This window comes from Amphiprion ocellaris, chromosome 17 (assembly GCF_022539595.1).
Source record: "Amphiprion ocellaris isolate individual 3 ecotype Okinawa chromosome 17, ASM2253959v1, whole genome shotgun sequence".
NCBI lineage: Eukaryota > Metazoa > Chordata > Actinopteri > Pomacentridae > Amphiprion > Amphiprion ocellaris.
In genome coordinates this window covers 27,395,811-27,416,246 of record NC_072782.1, presented here as the reverse complement: position 1 = coordinate 27,416,246, position 20,436 = coordinate 27,395,811, and the positions used below count along the sequence as shown (strand labels likewise).

Sequence of the window (20,436 nt, the reverse complement as noted above, 5' to 3'; positions counted from 1 at the left end):
TTGGTCTTCATAAAAAAAAGGCATAAAATGAAAAGTAATATTTCAACAAATTCAGTAAGAAAGTGGAATTTCAAATGATATTGCCATGCAAAAGAAAGTCAGAAATCACACCACACAGACCTGTATTGGTCTTCATTTAAAAAGAACAAGGTTTCAAAAGTGATTCTTTTATTTTTTTTGATTTTCCAACTTGAGCCTTTGTCAGGAAGCCAACCCTTACTGAGTTTACACAGCTGTCCAACTGTGCTCAAAGTCACACTTGTCTGGTATAAAATTAATCTTTGTTCGCCTTCATCCTGGCCGACAGTGTCAAATTCAGTGAATTAAAGTGACATTGGCATCTCTCAAAAATGTTATTCTTTATCTTATTAGCCATGGATATGTACATATATATGTTAGTTTTCTGCACAATACCTCAGACACATGGCTCTTTCTCCACAATCCCCACGTTTACACACACGTTTGTTGGTATGTACACTACTGTTCAAAAGTTTGGGGCCACTTAGAAGAAGAATAGCATTTTTTTCAATGAAGATAACATTAATCAGAAATACAGTCTAGACATTGTTAATGTTTGAAATGACTATTCTAGCTTCCAGCTCGAATAGTCGCACTGTTCACATCTGATGTACTTGGGTTTGTCCTCAGGACAGAAGTTCTTGTTGGTGTTGCATTAAAAAACACTGGTTTTTAATGGAATATCTCCATAGGGGTACAGAGGAACATTTCCAGCAACCATCACTCCTGTGTTCTAATGCTACATTGTGTTAGCTAATGGTGTTGAAAGGCTAACTGACGATTAGAAAACCCTTGTGCAGTTATGTTACCACATGAATAAAAGTGTGCGTTTTCATGGAAAACATGAAATTTCCGCGGTGACCTCAAACTTACGAATGGTGGTGTATATAATATACATCATAGCCACAAACCAACAGGAAGATGAAGTCATGTTGTTTTTCATGTTTATAATATGTAACTGTTAAATACAATGCTGTAACTCAACCTTAATAAAGAAAACATACATTTCAATTGATTTCCTGTTCAGTAATTTCTCCCTCTGGATTCTACGCTGCTGCATGCTGGTATTCTAATTAAAAACACATTTTATGCTTGAATGCTCATTTGATGCTAGGGAAAATTTTAAAAAAAGCAACATGGTGCTAAATCAGGTGAACAGGAGCAGGTGAAAATGGTCAAGCACTGCGCTCTCAGCCAAAAACTGCTCCACTGTGAAAAGTGAGTGCTGGCGTGTCCTGGTGAAGGGTGAAATCATTTTCCCACAGCGGATGCCTCTCTTCTTTCTGACTTATTGTCGCATAGTTTCTGGAACCAGTTTTTTTCCCGTTCGCTGTTGTTCACTAGAGGCTGCTGTCAAACACAGGCGGTGTCATTCAAGTGGCCTCCATCTGAGGACACAATGCCTATAAAAGTGAAAAAATATGGCACATGCCTAAATTTTCCGAGAGTGGGCTGTCCTCAAAGAATGAGTAACAGTGCAAGAAAGAGATTAGTGAAGGAGGCCACCAAGACACCTATGACACCTCTAAAGGAGTTACCAGCTAGTATTAAATGCCATGCTTCACGGTGGGGATGATGTGTTTGTGATGGTGTGTGGTGTTTGGTTTCTGCCAAACATAGTGTCTCGTCTGATGGCCAAAAAACTCATCTTCGGTCTCAACAGTCCAAAGATGCTTCTTTAACTTAACCTTAGTCTCCCACATTTCTTCTGATGAACTCAGGCCTTCCACGGCCTGCTGTCAATAAGCATTCCCACCTCAAGATGTTGATGAAGTAATGTTATCTAAAAAATAATATAAAATGTAAATAAGCAATTGCATAGGCATTCACTGTCTTGAAACCTCTATTGAGTAGATGCAACTTTGGCCACAAATACAGCATTGAGCCTGTGTGGTCTCAAACAGCCTTGCACATCTGGTTTCATCAGATCAAAGAATCTTCTTCTAAGTGACTTCAGAGTCGCTCACACGTTTTCTCGTGAACTCAAGATTTAAACTGAGCTTTTTTCAATGGTGGCTTTCTCTTTGTCACTCTCCCATACAGCTTTTAGCGGTGCAGAAGTCGTATGCACAGTCTCGTATCTCAGCCACTGAAGTTTGTAACTCCCCCAGAGGAGTCATAGGTGTCTGGATGAGCTCCCTCACTAGTGTCCATCAGGCACTGTCACTGTGATGAACTTGGTGGGTCATTTTAAAGGTGAGCATCTATTTTACATTTTAGATTTTTAATTAATTGACAATACTATGGAGAAACTTGTTTTCACTTTGACAGGAAGAATACAGTTTTATATCTAGTGTCAGTAGTGCACGTTCTATCACCTGGGAAATGAGTTTTAAATATTTCCTTTCTGCATATTCTTGTATTGTAAATTAATTTGGGAATGTAGACTCTTTTGTCTTGTTTTCTTTTGCTACTTTTAATACAGCATCATCATGTTTCTCGGTCATGTTGTTATAGCACTTTCCATGACATGTTTCAATTAACATTAGATTTAGCATGACAGGTTATGAATCATCAAATGTAGCACAATCCAAGGTGGCGTACAACCAGCGAATGTAAACAAAGCCGTTTTATAGCGCCGTGTGATGACGTATTTGTAGGCTTCGCTCATCTACTAGTTCCACAAAACCACTTCCGACATAATTACGAAACACCGTTGGGCCAGGACGTCGTAAACCCAGGACCCCCTGTACATGTGAAGGACCATTTGGTAAGGCAAAATAAGCTTCCTGCATTGTTAGCTGTCAACATGCACACAACATACTCCAGTACATTTCTGTTTTGTGCAAATATGAACTATTATAGTATAACACGTTGTTGCAAATGATTTTTTTCAGTGTTGCAGTTGAATGGATGAAAAACATTTGTTTGTAGCTATACAAAAATTTGTAGATATAATTTTTGCCGAGCAGAGCTGCATAAAACAAAACCATCTGTCACCTGTCTTATTATTTGTTCTGTTTTGATAGGACGCACCTGTTTGTGGGTCATCAAGACTTGTTGAAGGTGATATCACTAGTTCTTCATTCTCATGTGTTGTGGGAAGGTTGGGCAGGATGCTGGTCCAGAAGTGCACATAACGCAGCCTCATCTTCTGTTTTACAAAGCCTTTCTTCATGGTATGATGAATCTCCAGATACTGTTGTCCAGTGCTGGTGAATTTGGGCCAGGTCACAGGCACTTCCAGGCCTCCTTGGTTGGGATCTCTGTGGACATGATCAGAGAAACTGATATGATGCAGCTATGTGTTTGTGTTTTAGTGTCTGATTCAGGTTTGTCTTTGTGACATTGCCATGTTTTCGGTCTGCTGAATCATACCCAGTTTTGGCAAAGTTGGTCCAGTAGGCGATCATGTAGCCAGAGAGGTCACAATGTTGAGGCAAGTACTTTGTCGTGTTGGTGAACGGCCTTCCAAACACGTACTGCACATCATCAAAGTGGTTAGCTCCCATCCAGCTGGGGTAAATCCTGCCGGCCATAAGGTTGGGCTCAGAGAAGAGGTAGGAGTAGGTGTGTTTAGTTCTTTGGAGAGACAAGGAAAACACAGGTATGTTACAATAAGTACACCGGTGCCTGGGGGCACTCTAATATTAAAACGTACATTACTGCCCACCGGGAGATGCTACAGGGCCCCGAAATACTGCACCTCCAGACTGAGGAACGTTTTTTATCCAACAGCCCATTCATTTTCTTCAACTCTGGCAAAAAAAAGGTATTTTCTATCTTGTGCCATATCAAGCTTGATTCTGGTTTTAGCAATGAGCCCACCAAACATGAAAGCCAGCAGTGCTTAAATTCACAGAAGCTAAAACATGCCAGTTTTAACTTTTCGGTGGTTAAAATTATTTCATTAATTGATTCAAAAACTATTTTAAATAATGCACTGAAATTTACTTTAGTTATTCAGTATTTCTAACTATATTAGAAAATGAAAATTCAATTTACCACATTATTCTGTTATTAAATGCTGAAGAGAATGACCTGTTGCATGAGGCTGCTTTACTCTAAGAATTCTTGTACTGTATCCTGTTGTCACATTCTGTTGCAAATAAAGGTTATGAATTATCCCAAAGCAAGTTTTTAACCTCTATAAATAGGTTTTCATTCACATTGGGTCTTAACGCAGTGAAAGACACTTTAGGCCCAACTTTTTTTTCTTAAAGCAATGTGTGGTACAAAAGTGCTTTTGGATTGACTAACAGCGACATTGTTACAACATTTCTCTATTCTTACATGGCCTTAGCAGCATGATGGTGAAGTGAAGCCTGTGTAGGAACCAGGAAGATGTAGTCTGTTCCAATATCTAAAACAGTCTTCTTGATGGTCTCCATTTTGGGAGTGGTTTCCCAGGTTGAGGTGTACAGGGTGTAGGCTTTGTTCAAACCAGCTGCACCCTTGTCCTTCGTGTAGGAAGCCAAGAGTCTCTTCAAATCCTCTCTGCATTCAAAAAGAGACACGTTCATGCTGAGGTCTAATAAAACACCTTCCTGCTGCTCAAACCACTAATGGATTAAAAGTTCCACCCAAAGTTTGGTCTGAGTAAATCTGTCTGGATGCCACTTGATCATTGTTTCACACTGATCAAGTGCCTTAAACTCACATTAGAGTGTCCACCTGGTCAGACATGATTGATGGAACATCATGAGCAGTTGAGGTAAATCCATCCATGTCGTTGACTCCAGCCATGTAGTCAATGTCGGCCATATTGTCGAACAAGTTGGAAGGCTCATCTGGCAGGAAGTCACCATCAATCACAGGAATCAGGACCAAGCTGTCTATGACGGGATCTGACAAATACAGACAATTAATCATAAAATGCATTATTTACAGTAAAGACTTTGCAATTTCTGCAGATGGCATTGTCATTTTGCCATTTAGTTCAATCTGAAGTACAAGTGGTTTATAGAGGCCAGCTGATATGGTTTTTCAATCAAGGAGAAATCTGTTATGTTATTTCCGTTTTACATGTGTTTAAAAGGTAAAGATTTTAAACATTTATTCTTTGGTGTTGACAGACTTTTAATCAATCATTGGAATGCAGAATATCAACTCCAACAATCAGCAAAGCTAATAATTGACATGAATATGACACAATCAATCATCAAATAGTGGGAACTGCTACACTGCAAGTATCACGTTTGCATCTACTAATCAATGTTTACTTCTGGCAGAAAGTGTCAAGACAGTGTCTAAAATGTAAATTAGGCAGTATGAAGAAGAGTTCTTACGATCAGGGGAGCCAGTTGTATTCAAGGCACCTGCCACTGTAAGTTGTTCAGGATCAGTCATCTTCAAACAGGCAGCCATATTGTTATCTGTCGAGCAGTTGACCTTGAAAGCAATCTGAGGAGAGGGTTCAAATTACTCTTTACTATTATTCCTGTTAATTTTCCCCCCACAAAATGTCAGCTTGTCAGAAAAGCTGCAATGTACCTCCTCAGCAACACTGCGGGGGTTTCTATTGACAGCCCAAGAGCAAAGCGCGACCCCACTCTGGGAGATGGCTCTCTTGATCAGTCCTTTGTTGTGGGGAGTAACAGCCTATGCACAGATACATATAGATGTTTCAACATGTTCTTAAATCTGCCATTTATTTTTTAACACATGAGCTAGTTGCCTAACCAAAAAGGTTCTCACCTGGAAACTAACTCTAGCTCCACCTGCACTGTTCAAAGCTTTGACTGGTAAAGAAGAAGCAACAGTTGTTGTATGCACAGTCTCGCCACTCAGCCACTGAAGCTTGTAACTCCTTCAGAGGAGTCATAGGTGTCTTGATGGCTTCCCTCACTAGTGTCTTTCTTGCAGTCACTCGGTTTTTGAGAACAGCCTGCTCTAGGCAGATTCATGTACGTTCCATTTTCTTTCCATTTCTTAATGAAAGATTTATCTGTGTGCCAAGGGACATTATGGGACTTTTTAAGACACAAGACAAGAAACTGACTCGCGTCCATCTATCGATATAGGCTTTTCTAAAACCTTGTCATGGAGTTGCTTGAAGTGCTCTTTTGTCTTGACGGTGCAGTTTTAGCCAGAAGCACTGATTCACCAGTGACTGGACCTAGACAGAGTTCACTTGCAATACATTCTCTGCACTCAGATGATTTATTTCACACTTTCTCTCCATTGTGTGACATTAACACAACCAATTGGCTTCCCCTTTGTTGAATTAGGTGAGTCGCTTTAAAGGCAGTGAATACTTATTTTACATTTTATATGTTTAATTCATTGGACATTAATTGACAAAAAAGCCAAAATAAACTGACCATGATTCAATGTTGAAAAGCAATAAAGGGAAAAAACTTTCAATGGGGGTGATTACTCTTTACAGGCACTGTATATCTACCATCGATGTGTCTTTTCACATAATAAGCTAGATGCCCAGAAAAAAAGCCTCTTACCTGCAAGTTCACACTAATTCCACCTGCAGACTCTCCAAAGATGGTGATGTTGTCAGGGTCTCCTCCAAATGAGTGGATGTTTCTGTGCACCCAGGCGATGGCTGCCTGCTGGTCCCACAGACCATAATTTCCTGACAGAGATCAAACATAATTCCCTTGATGGAAGGAATATCTAAATCCATGCAAACATTTCTACAGGTTGCAGTGCCAGCATCTTCCAAGCACCTACCAGGCATACTGGAGTCTCCAGTGCTCAGGAAGCCCAGAGTTCCCACACGGTATGCCAGCGTCACCACAATAACATTTCCTCTGTCTGCGATCTCCTGCCCATCATACAAAGTGGAATCTGACACATGACCCACTGAGTTTCCAAACAAGAAGCCTCCTCCATGGATCCAGACCATGACAGGTAGATCACTGGACACTAAAGGAAAAAGAGACAGCTGTAGTGTTGTTGTACTTTAGATCAGTGGTTCCCAACCTGTTTGGCTTGGAGCCCCCCCTACAAGCTGCACCCCAGCGCGACTCTCCCCTCCCCATAAGTACACTACAAAACATAAGAGGGAAGTTATTGAATTGTATTACTATTAAAAACATCCTTAAAATTATGAAAAAAAAATTAGTATCAAACAGAGATTTGTCGTATGACCAGCAGGAGTCAGTTCCTGGCTGCAGTACATTTGTTGAATATTTGTGTCTCTTCACTGTTTGCAGCAGTTTTGCATTTTGCAGACAGTCCCTGTTCACTCGTCACACAGCCGGCTGCTCATAGACACTAATGTTATTTCTGCAGCTAGAAAGACAGCTACCTTCAGTCAAACAGGTTTTATTCACAAAAAATAAACTATAATGCCACTCAGGCCAAAAACTACTGATGAATCTTCACCTGTTTTGCGTTTTTCAGACACTGTTTCCATCAGTAATTTTCTAACTGCACACAAACTAATGAATTGGGATGAGCTAGCGAGCCACCTGAAGAAAGCGTGGAGAGAAGTAGAAAGGTCAAGGAGGTGTGGACATCGAAGCAGCAAAAGATTTTTGAAGAAAGACCAAATAAATGCGTTTTAAAATGTTTCATAGGTAGACTTGTGATGACACAGTGAGTCTGTTACTCTGATTTTATCCAGAATGTAAAAATCTATTTTTTATAACCTCACAGCCTCAGAGCAGACAAAGCCTCGTGCCCCCCCCCTCAGATCTTTGGTGCCCCCGCTGGGGGGACGCGGACCCCAGGTTGGGAACCACTGCTTTAGATGACAGTCTGTGTGCTTCTGTCGGTCTTTACCTGAGCTGCCATGAGGAACCCAAATGTTCAGATAAAGACAGTCCTCACTGCCGCTGAGTTCATTCATTGATCTGGACATCTGATAGCATTTCTGTCTGTATTCAGTGGCCTCCAGAATAGCTGAGAGGAGACACACATACAGTGTAAGATTTTTTTTTTTTTTTTTTTTTAAATAGGATAAATTATACATACGTGTTATGGCTGTGATTGCTAAAGTGGAAACATTCCAATAGGCAAGTAAGTCGCTGGTTCTACCCACCATCCCAGCCAGGATGAGGCTTTGGTTTCTCAAACCTCCCAGGAATGTCAGCAAAGGGAATCCCCTTGAAGATGTCCATGTGACGGTAGTAGCCAAGACGAATATTTTTGCCCTGCACCATCCCTCCTTCTGTGTGTACCACTCCAAGCTGTAGACATTAATTACAAAAAAAGCAGGAGATGGACTTGAAATTGTTACCCTCAAAAAACATTTTTCTTGCTTTGACTTCTTAGTTTCAAATTGGCACAGTCATTTAGCAGATGCTTTACTATAAATGAAAGAATACAACACAACGCTGCCTCAACACAAAGCTGTACATTTGTCAGTGACTTGTTTTAAATCAAAAAATTAACAAATAATCATACTTTAGAAACAAAACTGAATTGGAGGTTCAAAACTTAAGAAATTTAGGCATAGGAAACAGCAGGTGGTTGAAAAATTACTTCCAAAACTAGATTTTTAGCAAATGTCTGGACACATGGGAAATACATATTTTGTGTGGTACTTACAGTGATTGCAGAGACAGTGTCCAGAAACACAGCAACGCCAACCAAAGTTCTCAGAATCATCATCATGACCAAACTGTAACAAGTTCATTGCCTGCCTTCCTTTTATACAAGAAAACCCTTCCCCCAAAACTACGCCAAACCAGTGTGGACTCTGTTCCTACTTTGCATTTCGTACTTAACCATCTTGTGTCCACTACACTTTCCTAAACATTTACCTTGCATTATCTCAACCACTGGCAAATCAAAAATGATACACAGTGCTGAACAAATGTATTAGACCATCTGTCATAAAAACGAAAAAAATATATTTTCTAAAACTGTCAAAAACTTGCTTCAAACTATAAAATGTACTGTTATTTTTTAGGAAAATAACAACTAAATAGTCCTTATTCACATACATAAACCAACAATCTTAATATAATGTATGACCTCCTTTGGCCCTGATAACAGCTTGCATTCTTGCTGGCATGGTTTTTATGTACTTTTCCGCAGTCTCTTTTGTTATTGAGTTTCTAGCTGTTCCCAGAGACTGGCTTTGGATGAAACTTTTTTTGTGATCTGTTTTTTAATTCAATGAATCCTAGGTCTGTTCAACAAGATTCAAGTCTGGACTTTGACTTGGCCAGTCCATCAGTTCCAGTACTCCACATTCCAATTTTACTCCGCCAAGGAATGCGACGGAGTTATGCGACAACTGGTGTCCATAAATCCATCTGTTAGTGACATTACTCAAACACAGACCAATCCAATCCAACTTTATTTCTAAAGCACTTTAAAACAACACTGTCGACCAAAGTGCTGTACACATTAAATAATAGAATAAAAGAATAAATAACCAAATAAAAATACAAATAAAATAATGCCAGTATAAAAATAAGACATAAGACACAGGTTGTACAGTAAAAGTCAGCTCTAAGCTGAGCCATACGCCAAGTTAAAAAAATGTGTTTTTAAAAGAGATTTAAAAATAGGGAGGGAATCAGCCTGTCTGATTTTTAGTGGGAGCTCATTCCACAGTTTAGGAGCAGCCACAGAAAAAGATGCATTTGGGGGCTGAAATTTTCAGGGTAGGTACGAAATGACACAAGGACCACCTCATTAGATTTCGGCAGTGATGTGGCTTATAGTCTGGATCCACGTATAACACTTAAAGTGCTTCTGTACTGTCTTTGTACTAGGTATGGCAGTATAGTTACCTTTAACCAAAGTACTACAGTAGAAAGGAGGATAGGCCAGACCAGAAGACTCTAAATGCGCAGGAGCCCAGGGTGTGCGATAACAAGGGAGATGACACAGTATTAGAAGGCAATTTGCATTTAATTGCAAAGTTTAAATTGTGAAGGGGTTTGTGCACAATAGTAAAAAAAAAATAGCACTTTAAAAAATAGAATAAAAGATAAATAAAATGAAATAAAAATAGTCCTTTTTGTCTTTAGTGTTTTTTTTTTTTTTTTTTTTTTAGTCTTTCAGTCTTTCAGTGTCAATTGCTGAGAGTTCCGTGTTCACGGTTATGTGTTTGTAACCAGTTGGATTACAAGCTACCAGTTTGTTCGACACTTTGAGCTGACGCTCGCCATCCAGTACTGGAAGTTGATCCTTGGTTCTTCTCAAGATTTCCAAATCCAATCCAAAAAAAAAACCCAAAAAAAAAACGAGCTGAGGAACAGGTCAGAATAAAGCAACTTAAACTATGACCTGCAGTGTCTATAGCTTTTTACCCTGTTTGTAAAGGCTTTACAATAGTTTCTACATTCTTTTTCCACGTTGTACAACAATTTATAATTCAACATCAACCTTCTACATTACCAAATTACCAATAAATGAAATTAAAATAATTTACATTTAGTAATTAAGTAATTAGTTTCTCTGCTCAGTATAGGGTGAATACACCTATAAATTAATCCAAAACTGCTTTAGAAGTGGATTAGAAATACAATTGGCTTGTAAATGTATCCGAATATATCAAAATTTAGGCAAAGTGCAGGTAAATGCACTTGACATTAACACACAGATTCGCTACAGTGTGCTGACAAAGATTAGCGCCATAGAAAATAAAAACGAGTGCAAACAAACACAAAATACAGCACATTTCACAACTTCACAACATAATTTTCACAGGAACCTTCAAGTAACATTTGTTATCTGGTAAAATAAACCCACTGTTAGGCGTGTGGCCTCACAATATGCATTTTCTTTGAAGAAAAGCTAGTAGAAGTTCCAATCGGAGATTAGCATTTAAGCTAGCGGCGATTAGCATGCTAAATTAGCGCGCGCGCACACACACACACACACACACACTCAATGGGACTTACCATGCTAAGCACCACGCGCAGCAAGGGGAATTCCAGCTCACGAGGGTTCACAGCCTTGAATCTCTCAATGTCTTTAAATTTAACAAACGAGTTGTCATTATATTTATATATTTCAATGCTTACACAAGTTTTAGTGGGTTTCTGCTCACCAAATCTCCGAATTTCTCCACAAAAGGCTGTACCGTCGCGTTAGCTTTTCCACCATCGTAAAAGGATCTCTCCCGGTCCGCGGCTCGAGCGTGTCGGAGAAGCACGTACAGGGCACGCACAGCTCGGCAGTAGGACGAGAGGTGACCCCTACCTGATTGGCTGATATTGACATTGGATATACAGCCATTGGCTGTTTAAGTTGTCAAGTTAAAATACCTAAATTAATCTACATCTAGGTATTTATTGCTTGTGTTTTTAACTATTTATCAACATCTTTAATGAACTTCTGTTTAAATATTTTAAGAATATTTTTATTTATTTATTTATCTTTCAAGCATGAATATTTATAGTTTTATTCCCGTTTTTAACACTGGGTTACACACGGATTTGTTAAGGATTTCCCATTGAGATAGTGGCACGGTGCCTGATAGCGGCACGATGTGACTGTAACTGTGACAGCAAGCGAACACAACGTCAGCTGCCTGCTGATGATCACATGATTGCGATCCTACTACAAATCGATCGCTGCTGACTTATAGGAAATGATACGTGGAACAATTAATTAAATTGTGGGGGTGTTTCTGAGTCCCATCAATTCTCACCGCCTGCTACATATTTAGGTCAGGTGATGCGGTATCTGTACATAACATACATATGCATAACACATGCCTGTTTTCAGTGCAAGGTAAGAGAATGAATAGTCTTATGTGCTCTGAGTACTTTTCTTGTCTTGGTCCAGTAGTCTCAGCTTTGAAGTCTGCTTGGGGTCACTGTCTTCTTTGTATATGAACCTACGACCAATCAGGTTCAATCCAGAAGGGATTCCATGATGCACCAAGATGTTGTGGAAGATCTTCTTGTTTATAATACCATGGATTTGGAGTCATTTGCCCATGCCGTTTCCACAAATGGAACCCCATACCATAATGGAATCTCCACTGTGTTTCACTGTGGGTGCAATGCAGCTGGCATGAAAATGTTCCCCAGCTTTTCTGCGGACATGAACATGACGATGATGACTGAAGAGTTCAAACTTGATCTAGTCTGTCCAGAGTACCTTCTTCCAGTCATCTAGAGTCCAGTGTTTGTGCTCCCTGGCGAATTTTAGGCATTTGTGGATGTTTGCAGGCCTCAGTAATGGCTTCTTAGCAGCTATTCTTCCCTTTGAGCCTTGTTTCTTCAGTTGTCCGTTTTGTAGCTTCTCAACATGCTAATGACATGTAGGCACTGAACTGTTTGACAGCAGTGGTTTTATTTGGTTCTGACCTAGATTCATTCAAAAATGTCATTTAATTTGAAATGTTCATGCAAACTAGAAAGAACTTGTGTAAGAATGGTCATGTATTTCTTAAAGTGTACCTTTAAATCTTTCTTCGCAGACCCAAATAGCCAAAGATTAGAAAACATAAAGATAAAATAAAATAATTTTCTAAAATATAAAAGGAGAAATGGGGCACCTCCTAATTCACAGGTATGAAAGAAAGGGCAAGATTTCAAATAAAAAACTATCGTGCTGTTAACGGACTCCCAATTAGCTAGAGGACTGTGGCCTGTAGGAATAGTATCACTTGTTGTATCCAGTCACGATCAAAGGTAGATATCATCTCTTATGGGAAAAAGTTTATTAGAAAAACATTCACTTTCACATTAGTCATTCACTTTCAATTTGACTCTCTTGAATGTGATGGGAAAATTACTCTTTTCCCCTTGTTAAGGTATTTCCTGAGACAACTGTTTAGGAAGAAGATATGCCAGGACTCCCTGACCTGGTCAGGATTAGATACTGTAGAGTCTGACATGCCGGAGCAGATAAGTTGGCTCCACGTTAGGTTATAATCTAAATCTGGCATTCCTCCCAACTCAGTATATACCTGAAGGTCGAAGAGAATCTTCAGAAATGATGCTGGCAATGCACACATGAACTGTGCTGCTTTGTTGTATCATTTCTCCTAACATCAGTAAACCTTATTCTCGACCTAAGTCATCTCCAGTCTCCAGTGTGTCTCTCTGAGTCTGTTTCCTCCCTCTCTCAACATCGACGAAATTCCACAACAATGAATAACTTGCGATTATTATCAGATATTAAAATGTACCATTTACTGTTAAAAATCACAAATACTTTGCTACACTATTTTCAACTCATAACTCTACACTGAGTAACCTGTCATCCTACTACACACACAGGAAGTTATAAAATCCAACTCTTTGGCCTGCAAAGCCCTTTTCCCTCCAAACCACTGTGCCAAGAACAAAGTGTTCAACTGTGAGGTACAAAGCAAACTCGCTAAACTACCTACCAGTTATATTTTTGGTCAATATTTGACAGTGATGAGTGTCTGTGTCTCTTTATTGTGTGATTCTGGATGTCTTTTGTATTGATATTGCATTAGAATTATATGTTATAATTTCTTTAAGATGAAAATGCCAAAATATTGCAAGAATTCATTAATGAAACAAGTGTAAGTCATCATCAGTTGACTTTATTTGAACTTTTTTTAAACTTTTGCTTTCAGTGCTGACCTGAGGTAAAAGAAAAAGGTGGCATGGTGCTAAACCAATCAACAGAAGAGGGTGTTCAGCCAAAAAATGCTTGACTGAGAACACTGAGTGTGCTTGTGCTATGTACATAAAGCACCTTTCTCAGGTCCCTCATTTGAGACCTTGTCCTTTTGTTCATTCTCCAGTGTCAATTATTGATGGCTCAGAGTTATATTTGGGAACTCTTAAACCTTTAAAATGGCTTCCCAGATAAGATGTTTTTTGAGGGTGAAATTACAAAAAATCTCTGGCCTGAAAATACAAATAAAATAGCATTTGTAGCTGACGTGTTTATTTTCCAAAAACTAATACTGACAAAGTACTGCATGGGAGATATAGAGGTGATATCACAAGTTCTTTATTATGAGAACATTGTGGGAAGGTTGGGCAGGATGCTGGTCCAGAAATGCACAAAACGCAGCCTCATCTTCTGTTTTACATAGTTTTTGTTCATGTCATGATGGATCTCCAGATACTGGTGTCCAGTGGTGGTGAATTTGGGCCATGTAGCAGGCACCTTCAAGTCTCCTTTGTTGGGATCTCTGTGGACAAACAAGTGAAAAGGAAAACCAAAATGATGCAGTTTTCGTTTCAGTGATTTCAGGTTTGCTTTTGTGATACTCCCGTGTTTTGTGTCTGCAGAATTTTACCCAGTTTTGGCAAAGTTGGTCCAGTAGGCAATCATGTAGCCAGAGACATCACGATGGCTAGGCCAGTACCCCAACGGTGAGCTGAAAGGCTTCCCGAACACGAACTGCAGGTCGTCAGCATGATCAGCTCCCATCCAGCTGGGGTAGGGCCTGCCGATGCCGCCCATACGGTTGGGCTCAGAGAAGAGGTAGGAGTAGGTGCGTCCAGTTCTTTGGAGAGGCAAGAAAAACAGGTATGCTACAATAACTACATCAATTACTGACATAAATAAAAAAATAAAGAACTTATTAAATCATTGAAAATCCCAAATCAGAGCCTATTCACGTTGGAGCCTGTGAAACATAAGGTATTTTATGTCTAACACTTAATCATGCATGATACTTTATTTGCAGTGAATCCACAACATATAAAAGTCACTAGTGCTTAAGCTAAAACAGACCACAGTAATATTAATTAACATTTCAGGTAATTTACATGCACTATTATCTATATGCAGACTCTTTGATTAGCAGAGTTTTCCAAGAAGGGGGCATATTTTAAATATGAATACCACAGTCAATCATGCTGCTTGCAACCTGAATCCTCATAATTAGGTGTGTTGGGCATCCTCTCTGTCCTCAGTTATCGACATTTTAACATCAAAACAAAGTACCAGCTAAATGGATTGTTTCCCTTGTCAGGCAGAGACTGACTAAGCCAGTGAAGAAGAAAAAGACAGACTTCCAGCCACAATGGCTAGCGCAGTAGCTGTCTGTGCCAAACAGAAGGGCAACAAAACAGCCTAGTGATAATTGTACACTCATATGAATGGGAACCCATGAAATTTTTACTTGCACACTCTCATAAATGGCCAACTGGCAATTGGCAACTGTGTTGGTCACATTTTCTTTTCCTTGATTATCCGTAAAAAACATGAAAGTCTCTGTAAGCAGGTTCCCTATACTACAAATAACCATTATGTGGTGAAAGAAAAGTTATGCCCAGCAGATAAACCGACAGCAGCATTTGTGACAAGATCAGTTTTTTCTTACGTGGCGTTGGAAGCATGGAGGTAAAGGGCAGCCTGTGTAGGAACCAGGAAAATGTAGTCTGTTCCAATATCCACAACGGTTGTCTTGACGGTCTCCCTGCTGGGATTACTTCCCCAGGTTGAGGTGTATGTAGAGTAAGCGTCGTTCAAACCAGCCGCACCTTTCTCTTTGGTGTAGGAAGCCAAGAGTTTCTTCACATCCTCACTGCAATCAAGGAGAGAGCATTTCACAATGAGGCCAAAACTACTAATCACTCAGCAATTCTAACCAAAGTTTGGTATGATGCTCTGAGTAAATCTGTTTGTTTTACATTGATCAAATGCCTTGAACTCACATTGGGGTGTCCACCAAGTGAGAATTGATTGATGGCACATCTAGAGCAGTGAAGATATGTCCGTCCATGTCGTTGACTCCAGCAATGTAGTCAATGTTAGCTGCATTGTGGAACAAGTTGGAAGGCTCATCCGGTAAGAAGTCGCCATCGATCACAGGAGACAGGAGCAGGTTGGACACAATGGGGTCTGACAAATACAGACAGAAAATCTACTATATATGGTACTAACTACATGTTTTATTCAGCAGGCATTGTCATTTTGACCTTTTGGCTGAATCTGAAGTCGTTGACATGACAAAGAATGAATGTGCGATGATTAATCGATGTAATACACTGTCAGTGTCATGTATGACTAACCAGGTCATAAAACTTTACTTCCCTGTGTGCTGCTCCAGTAAAAAGTGGCAATACAATGTCTAAAATAAGAATGTAAATGTGGCGTGGAGAGCAGTCCTTACGATCGGGAGAGCTGGTCATATCGAGGGAACCAGCCAATGTTAGTTGCGCAGGATCAGTCATCTTCAAACAAGCAGCCATTCTGCTATCGGTAGGGCAGTTGACCTTTAATGCAATCTGAGGAGAGGATTCAGTTCATCTTTAATTTATACAACTGTTAATTATTCCAATAAAAAGTGAGAAAAACTGCAACATACCTCCTCAGCGAACCTGCGGGGGTTTCTGTTGACACCCCAAGGGCAAAGGGCGACGCCACTCTGGGAGATGGCTCTCTTGATCAGTCCTTTGTTGTGTGGAGTTAGAGTCTATGGACAGAGAGAATATTGTCTTACATTGCCCATAAAAATGTTTGACTCTTCCTGAAAGTTTTCTCCTTTTATAGAATTTCAATATTAAATTGCATTCAATATTATAGCTTTTTAGTGAAGAGTTTACAAAAAAACGACTCGTATCTCAAAGTGAAAGCAGATTTCTATAAAGTAATGTTAAATAAATCAAAATGTAAATAAGCAATGACATAAGCATTCACTGTCTTGAAATCTGTATTAGTAGATACAACTTTGGTTACATGCTCTTGATGCACTGAGCCCTTCTCTAACTACCTATGTATTTACTATATATACCATTATTGCATTACATTCACTCTGTTTCTTTCTGTGTCCTTTCTCCGAGTGTCCCTGGTCCCAGAGCTGGATGCTGGATGCTTCAGATGTGTGGCTGTGTTTTATGGTCCTTGTGTCCCACCCCCCCACCTCTCTATCTCTACCCCTCTATCTCTACCTCTACCCCTCTATCTCTACCTCTCTACCTCTTCTGTCCCTCTCAACCCGCCCGGCCAGCAGGCCGATGGTTCCCCCCACATTAGAGCCAGGTTCTGCTCGAGGTTTTTTTCCCTGTTAAAAGGGTGTTTTCCTTGCCACTGTCGCCTTTTGGCTTGCTCTGGGGGTCAGGCATATGGGTTCTGTAAAGCGTCTCGAGACAATTTGACTGTAATTGGCGCTATATAAATAAAATTGAATTGAATTGAATTGAATTACAACAGCATTGCTACAGCACTGAGCCTGTGTGGTCTCAAACAGCCATCTGGACACAATAATTTTTCCCCATTCATCTTTGCAACACCGTCAGGATGCATGGGGATTGTATGTGAACAGCCTTTTCAAGTCCAACTACAAATTGTCAATAGGATTGAGGTTTGGGCTGTGACTCGGCCACCCCAAAACATTCACCTTGTTGTTTTTATACCATTTGTGTGCAACTTTGGCCATATACTTTGAGTCATAGTCTTAGAAAACAAATCATCTTCTGAGTTGCAGTTCTCTTACTGTCTGCATAAGGGTTTCCTTCACAATTTCTCTATGCTTTGCTGCATTCATTTTACCACTCTACCTTGAGGAGGCCCTGGAGGTAGAGTACCAAAAAGCATCCCCACATTATGATGCTGCCACCACCCTGCTTCACTTCATGATGCTGCCCACCATGCTTCATAATAGAGTAGTTTGTATTGGATGCTGTGCAATGTTTGGTGTCCACCAAACATAGAGTCTGGTCTGATGGCCAAAGACTTCAATTTTAGTTTCATTAGACCAAAGAATCTTCTTCTAAGTGACTTCAGAGTCGCTCCCGTGCTTTCTGGTGAACTCAAGATTTAAACTGAGCTTTTTTTCAACTGTGGCTTCTATTTGTCACTCGCCCATATAGCTTTGAGTGTTAAAGAAGAGTTGTTGTATGCACAGTCTCGTCACTCAGAGACTGAAGCTTGTAATTCCTTCAGAGGAGTCATAGGTGTCTTGATGGCCTCCCTCACTAGCCTCTTTCTTACAGTCTGCTCTTGGCAGATTAATGCATGTTCCATATTCTTTCCATTCCTTAATGAAATATTTAACTGTATTCCAAGGGATATTATGGGACATTTTAGGACAAGAAGACAGAAGTAAGAAAACGGACTAGTGTCCATTCCCTGATTTAGGCTTTTCTAAAACCTTGTCATGGAGTTGCTTGAAGTGCTCTTTTGTCTTGACGGTGCAGTTTTAGCCAGAAGCACTGATTCACCAGTGACTGGACCTAGACAGAGTTCACTTGCAACACATTCTCTGCACTCAGATGTTTTATTTCACACTTCTTTTCCATTGTGTGACATTAACGCAACCAATTGGTTTCTCCTTTGTTGAATTAGGTGAGTCGCTTTAAAAGCAGTGAATACTTATTTTACATTATGATATGTTTAATTCATTGGACATTAATTGTTTAAAAATGCCAAAACAAATTGACCGTGAGTCAATGTTGAAAAGCAATAAAGGGAAAAAACTTCCAAAGGGGGTGATTACTCTTTACAGATGCTGTATATCTACCATCTATGTATCTTTACACATAATAAGCTAGACACCTAGAAAAAAAGCCTCTGACCTGGAAGCTGACACTAGCTCCACCTGCAGACTCTCCAAAGATGGTGATGTTGTCAGGGTCTCCTCCAAATGAGCGGATGTTTCTGTGCACCCAGGCGATGGCAGCATGTTGGTCCCACAGACCATAATTTCCTGATAGAGATCAAACATAATTCAGCTGATGGAAGGAATTATTAATTTCATAGAATCATTTCTGAAGTGGGCAGTGCACCTACCAGGCACCTACCAGGCATACTGGAGTCTCCAGTGCTCAGGAAGCCCAGAGTTCCCACACGGTACCCTACTGTCACCACAATAACATTTCCTCTGTCTGCGATCTCCTGTCCGCTGTACAGATAGTTACTCAGAAAGTTAGCACCCATTGAGCCTCCAGTCAGAAAGCCTCCTCCGTAGATCCAGACCATGACAGGCAGACCAGTGGACACTAAAAGACAAAGAGACAGCTGTAGTGTTGTTGCATTTTAGGTGACAGTCTGTGGGCTTCTATCAGTCTTTACCTGAGCGGCCGTGAGGAACCCAGATGTTAAGATAGAGACAGTCCTCACTGCCTCTGGTGTCAGTCATGATAAGGTTCACCTGAAGGCACCTCTGCCTGAACTCAGTGGTTTTCATAACACCTGTCCAGAGAAAAAGACGTTGTAAGAGGAGCTTTAAAAAAAAAAAAAAAAACTACCAGCATACTATAACATCTTACAGTTTAGGCCTTTAGCTGATGTTTATATAATTTTACAGGTTGACAATGAAACGTTTTCAATCTATTAAAGGGAAATGGGCCGACTGGCAGATGGGAGTTATGGCTATGGTTGCTAAAGGGACAACATGCAGTAGATGAGAAAGTCACTGGTTCTACCTACCGTCCCAGCCAGGGTGGCGCTTTGGTTTCTCAAACCTTCCAGGGATGTCAGCAAAGGGAATCCCCCTAAAGACATCCATGTGACGGCGGAAGCCAAGACGAATGTTTTCACCCTGCACCATCCCTCCTTCTGTGTACACCACCCCTAGCTGCAGAAATTAAATACAGACAAGGCAAGAGAAATCTCATGTATTGAAGTATCGTTTTTGCTACATTGAGGTTTGAATTCTCAGCTTCAAATTGGTACACAGTCACTCATTTAACAGATGCTTTATAAAAAATAAAAAAAAAACAGCTTTTACTTCAACACAACACTGTGTATTTGTCAGTGATTTTAACAAACTAATAATAATTTAGTACAATAGCTCAATTGGAGAGCCATAATGGGATATTTTTTACACCTTTGGAAATACTTACTGGACCACTGTGACTTCCATTGTCTGCCTCTTCTATGGCAATTCTACATTGTCTTCACAAAAAGGTGTTAGTGAACAGCTGTTTTGCCAATTCCAAGATGGTTTTCAACAACTCTTTTGCCATTTTTCCCTTCTTTAAGCACCAACATGGCTGTCTTCTAATGATCTCCCAATTCTCTTCTTTTGAGCACTGTTGAGTGATAATTTACTTTGGATTATGTGTTGATTTTTATATATGCAGCTTGTGTACAAAAAAGGATGACCCCAAAAATTATTTATTTTTCAATAGGTGTATTTACTCACCAGTTTCTGAAATGCATATTTTGTGTGGTACTCACAGAGGCCGCAGAGACCGTCTCCAGAAACACAGCAACAGCAACCAAAATCCCCAGAATCGCCATCACGACCAAACTGTGACAAGCAGGTTCATCGTGGACCTTCCTTTTATAAAGGAGACCCCTCCCCTAAACAGCATCTGACCAGTCTGCACTGTGTGCCCTTACTTTTTTCACTGTTGCATCACACATAATATTTAACCACCTTGCGTCCCACTCCCCTTTCCTCAGTTCTTCCCTTGGGTTATCTCAACTACTGGTAAAACTAAAGTTAAATAGGTGGTGGTCAAAGAAGGCCCATTTTTGTAGCTTCTCAATACAGTGATGAAGTCAGAAGGGACTGAACAGATGAAGTTTTTTACAAGTGGTATCAGTAGGTTTTATTAGTTGGGAGCCAAGTCCAGCCAAAAATGCCATTTGAAAGGAAATATTCTTGCATACCGGCAAGAACCTTTGGAGGAATGGTCATCTTATTTCTTATGATGT

At 40.1% G+C, this 20,436-nt stretch overlaps 2 protein-coding genes across 5 annotated transcripts; both read right to left on the bottom strand.

The window, feature by feature from the left end:
• Positions 1–151: 151 nt before the first annotated feature.
• On the bottom strand, positions 152–11,055 carry LOC111571548 (bile salt-activated lipase-like). Of its 4 annotated transcripts, XM_055004125.1 has the most exons (13): positions 10,931–11,055; positions 10,782–10,852; positions 7,961–8,108; positions 7,702–7,821; positions 6,646–6,840; positions 6,417–6,547; positions 5,452–5,559; positions 5,247–5,361; positions 4,619–4,805; positions 4,252–4,455; positions 3,337–3,540; positions 2,995–3,224; positions 152–1,421 (listed from the first exon to the last, which is right to left on the bottom strand). In XM_055004125.1, the coding sequence occupies exons 2-13, from the start codon at positions 10,782–10,784 to the stop codon at positions 1,372–1,374; spliced, it is 1,695 nt and encodes a 564-aa protein (XP_054860100.1). In that variant the 5' UTR covers positions 10,785–10,852; positions 10,931–11,055; the 3' UTR covers positions 152–1,371. The 4 variants fall into 4 exon arrangements, with proteins under 4 accessions (XP_054860100.1, XP_023130532.2, XP_023130534.2 ...); XM_023274764.2 differs by lacking the exons at positions 10,782–10,852; positions 10,931–11,055 and adding an exon at positions 8,470–8,535; XM_023274766.2 differs by lacking the exons at positions 10,782–10,852; positions 10,931–11,055 and adding an exon at positions 8,470–8,535 and having other exon boundaries at positions 152–1,406.
• A 2,756-nt stretch (positions 11,056–13,811) lies between these two features.
• On the bottom strand, positions 13,812–20,113 carry LOC111571549 (bile salt-activated lipase-like). The gene is made up of 11 exons (XM_023274768.3): positions 19,954–20,113; positions 19,201–19,348; positions 18,844–18,963; positions 18,573–18,770; positions 18,348–18,478; positions 16,139–16,246; positions 15,944–16,058; positions 15,486–15,672; positions 15,152–15,355; positions 14,120–14,329; positions 13,812–14,011 (listed from the first exon to the last, which is right to left on the bottom strand). The coding sequence occupies exons 1-11, from the start codon at positions 20,014–20,016 to the stop codon at positions 13,831–13,833; spliced, it is 1,665 nt and encodes a 554-aa protein (XP_023130536.2). The 5' UTR covers positions 20,017–20,113; the 3' UTR covers positions 13,812–13,830.
• Positions 20,114–20,436: the final 323 nt, after the last annotated feature.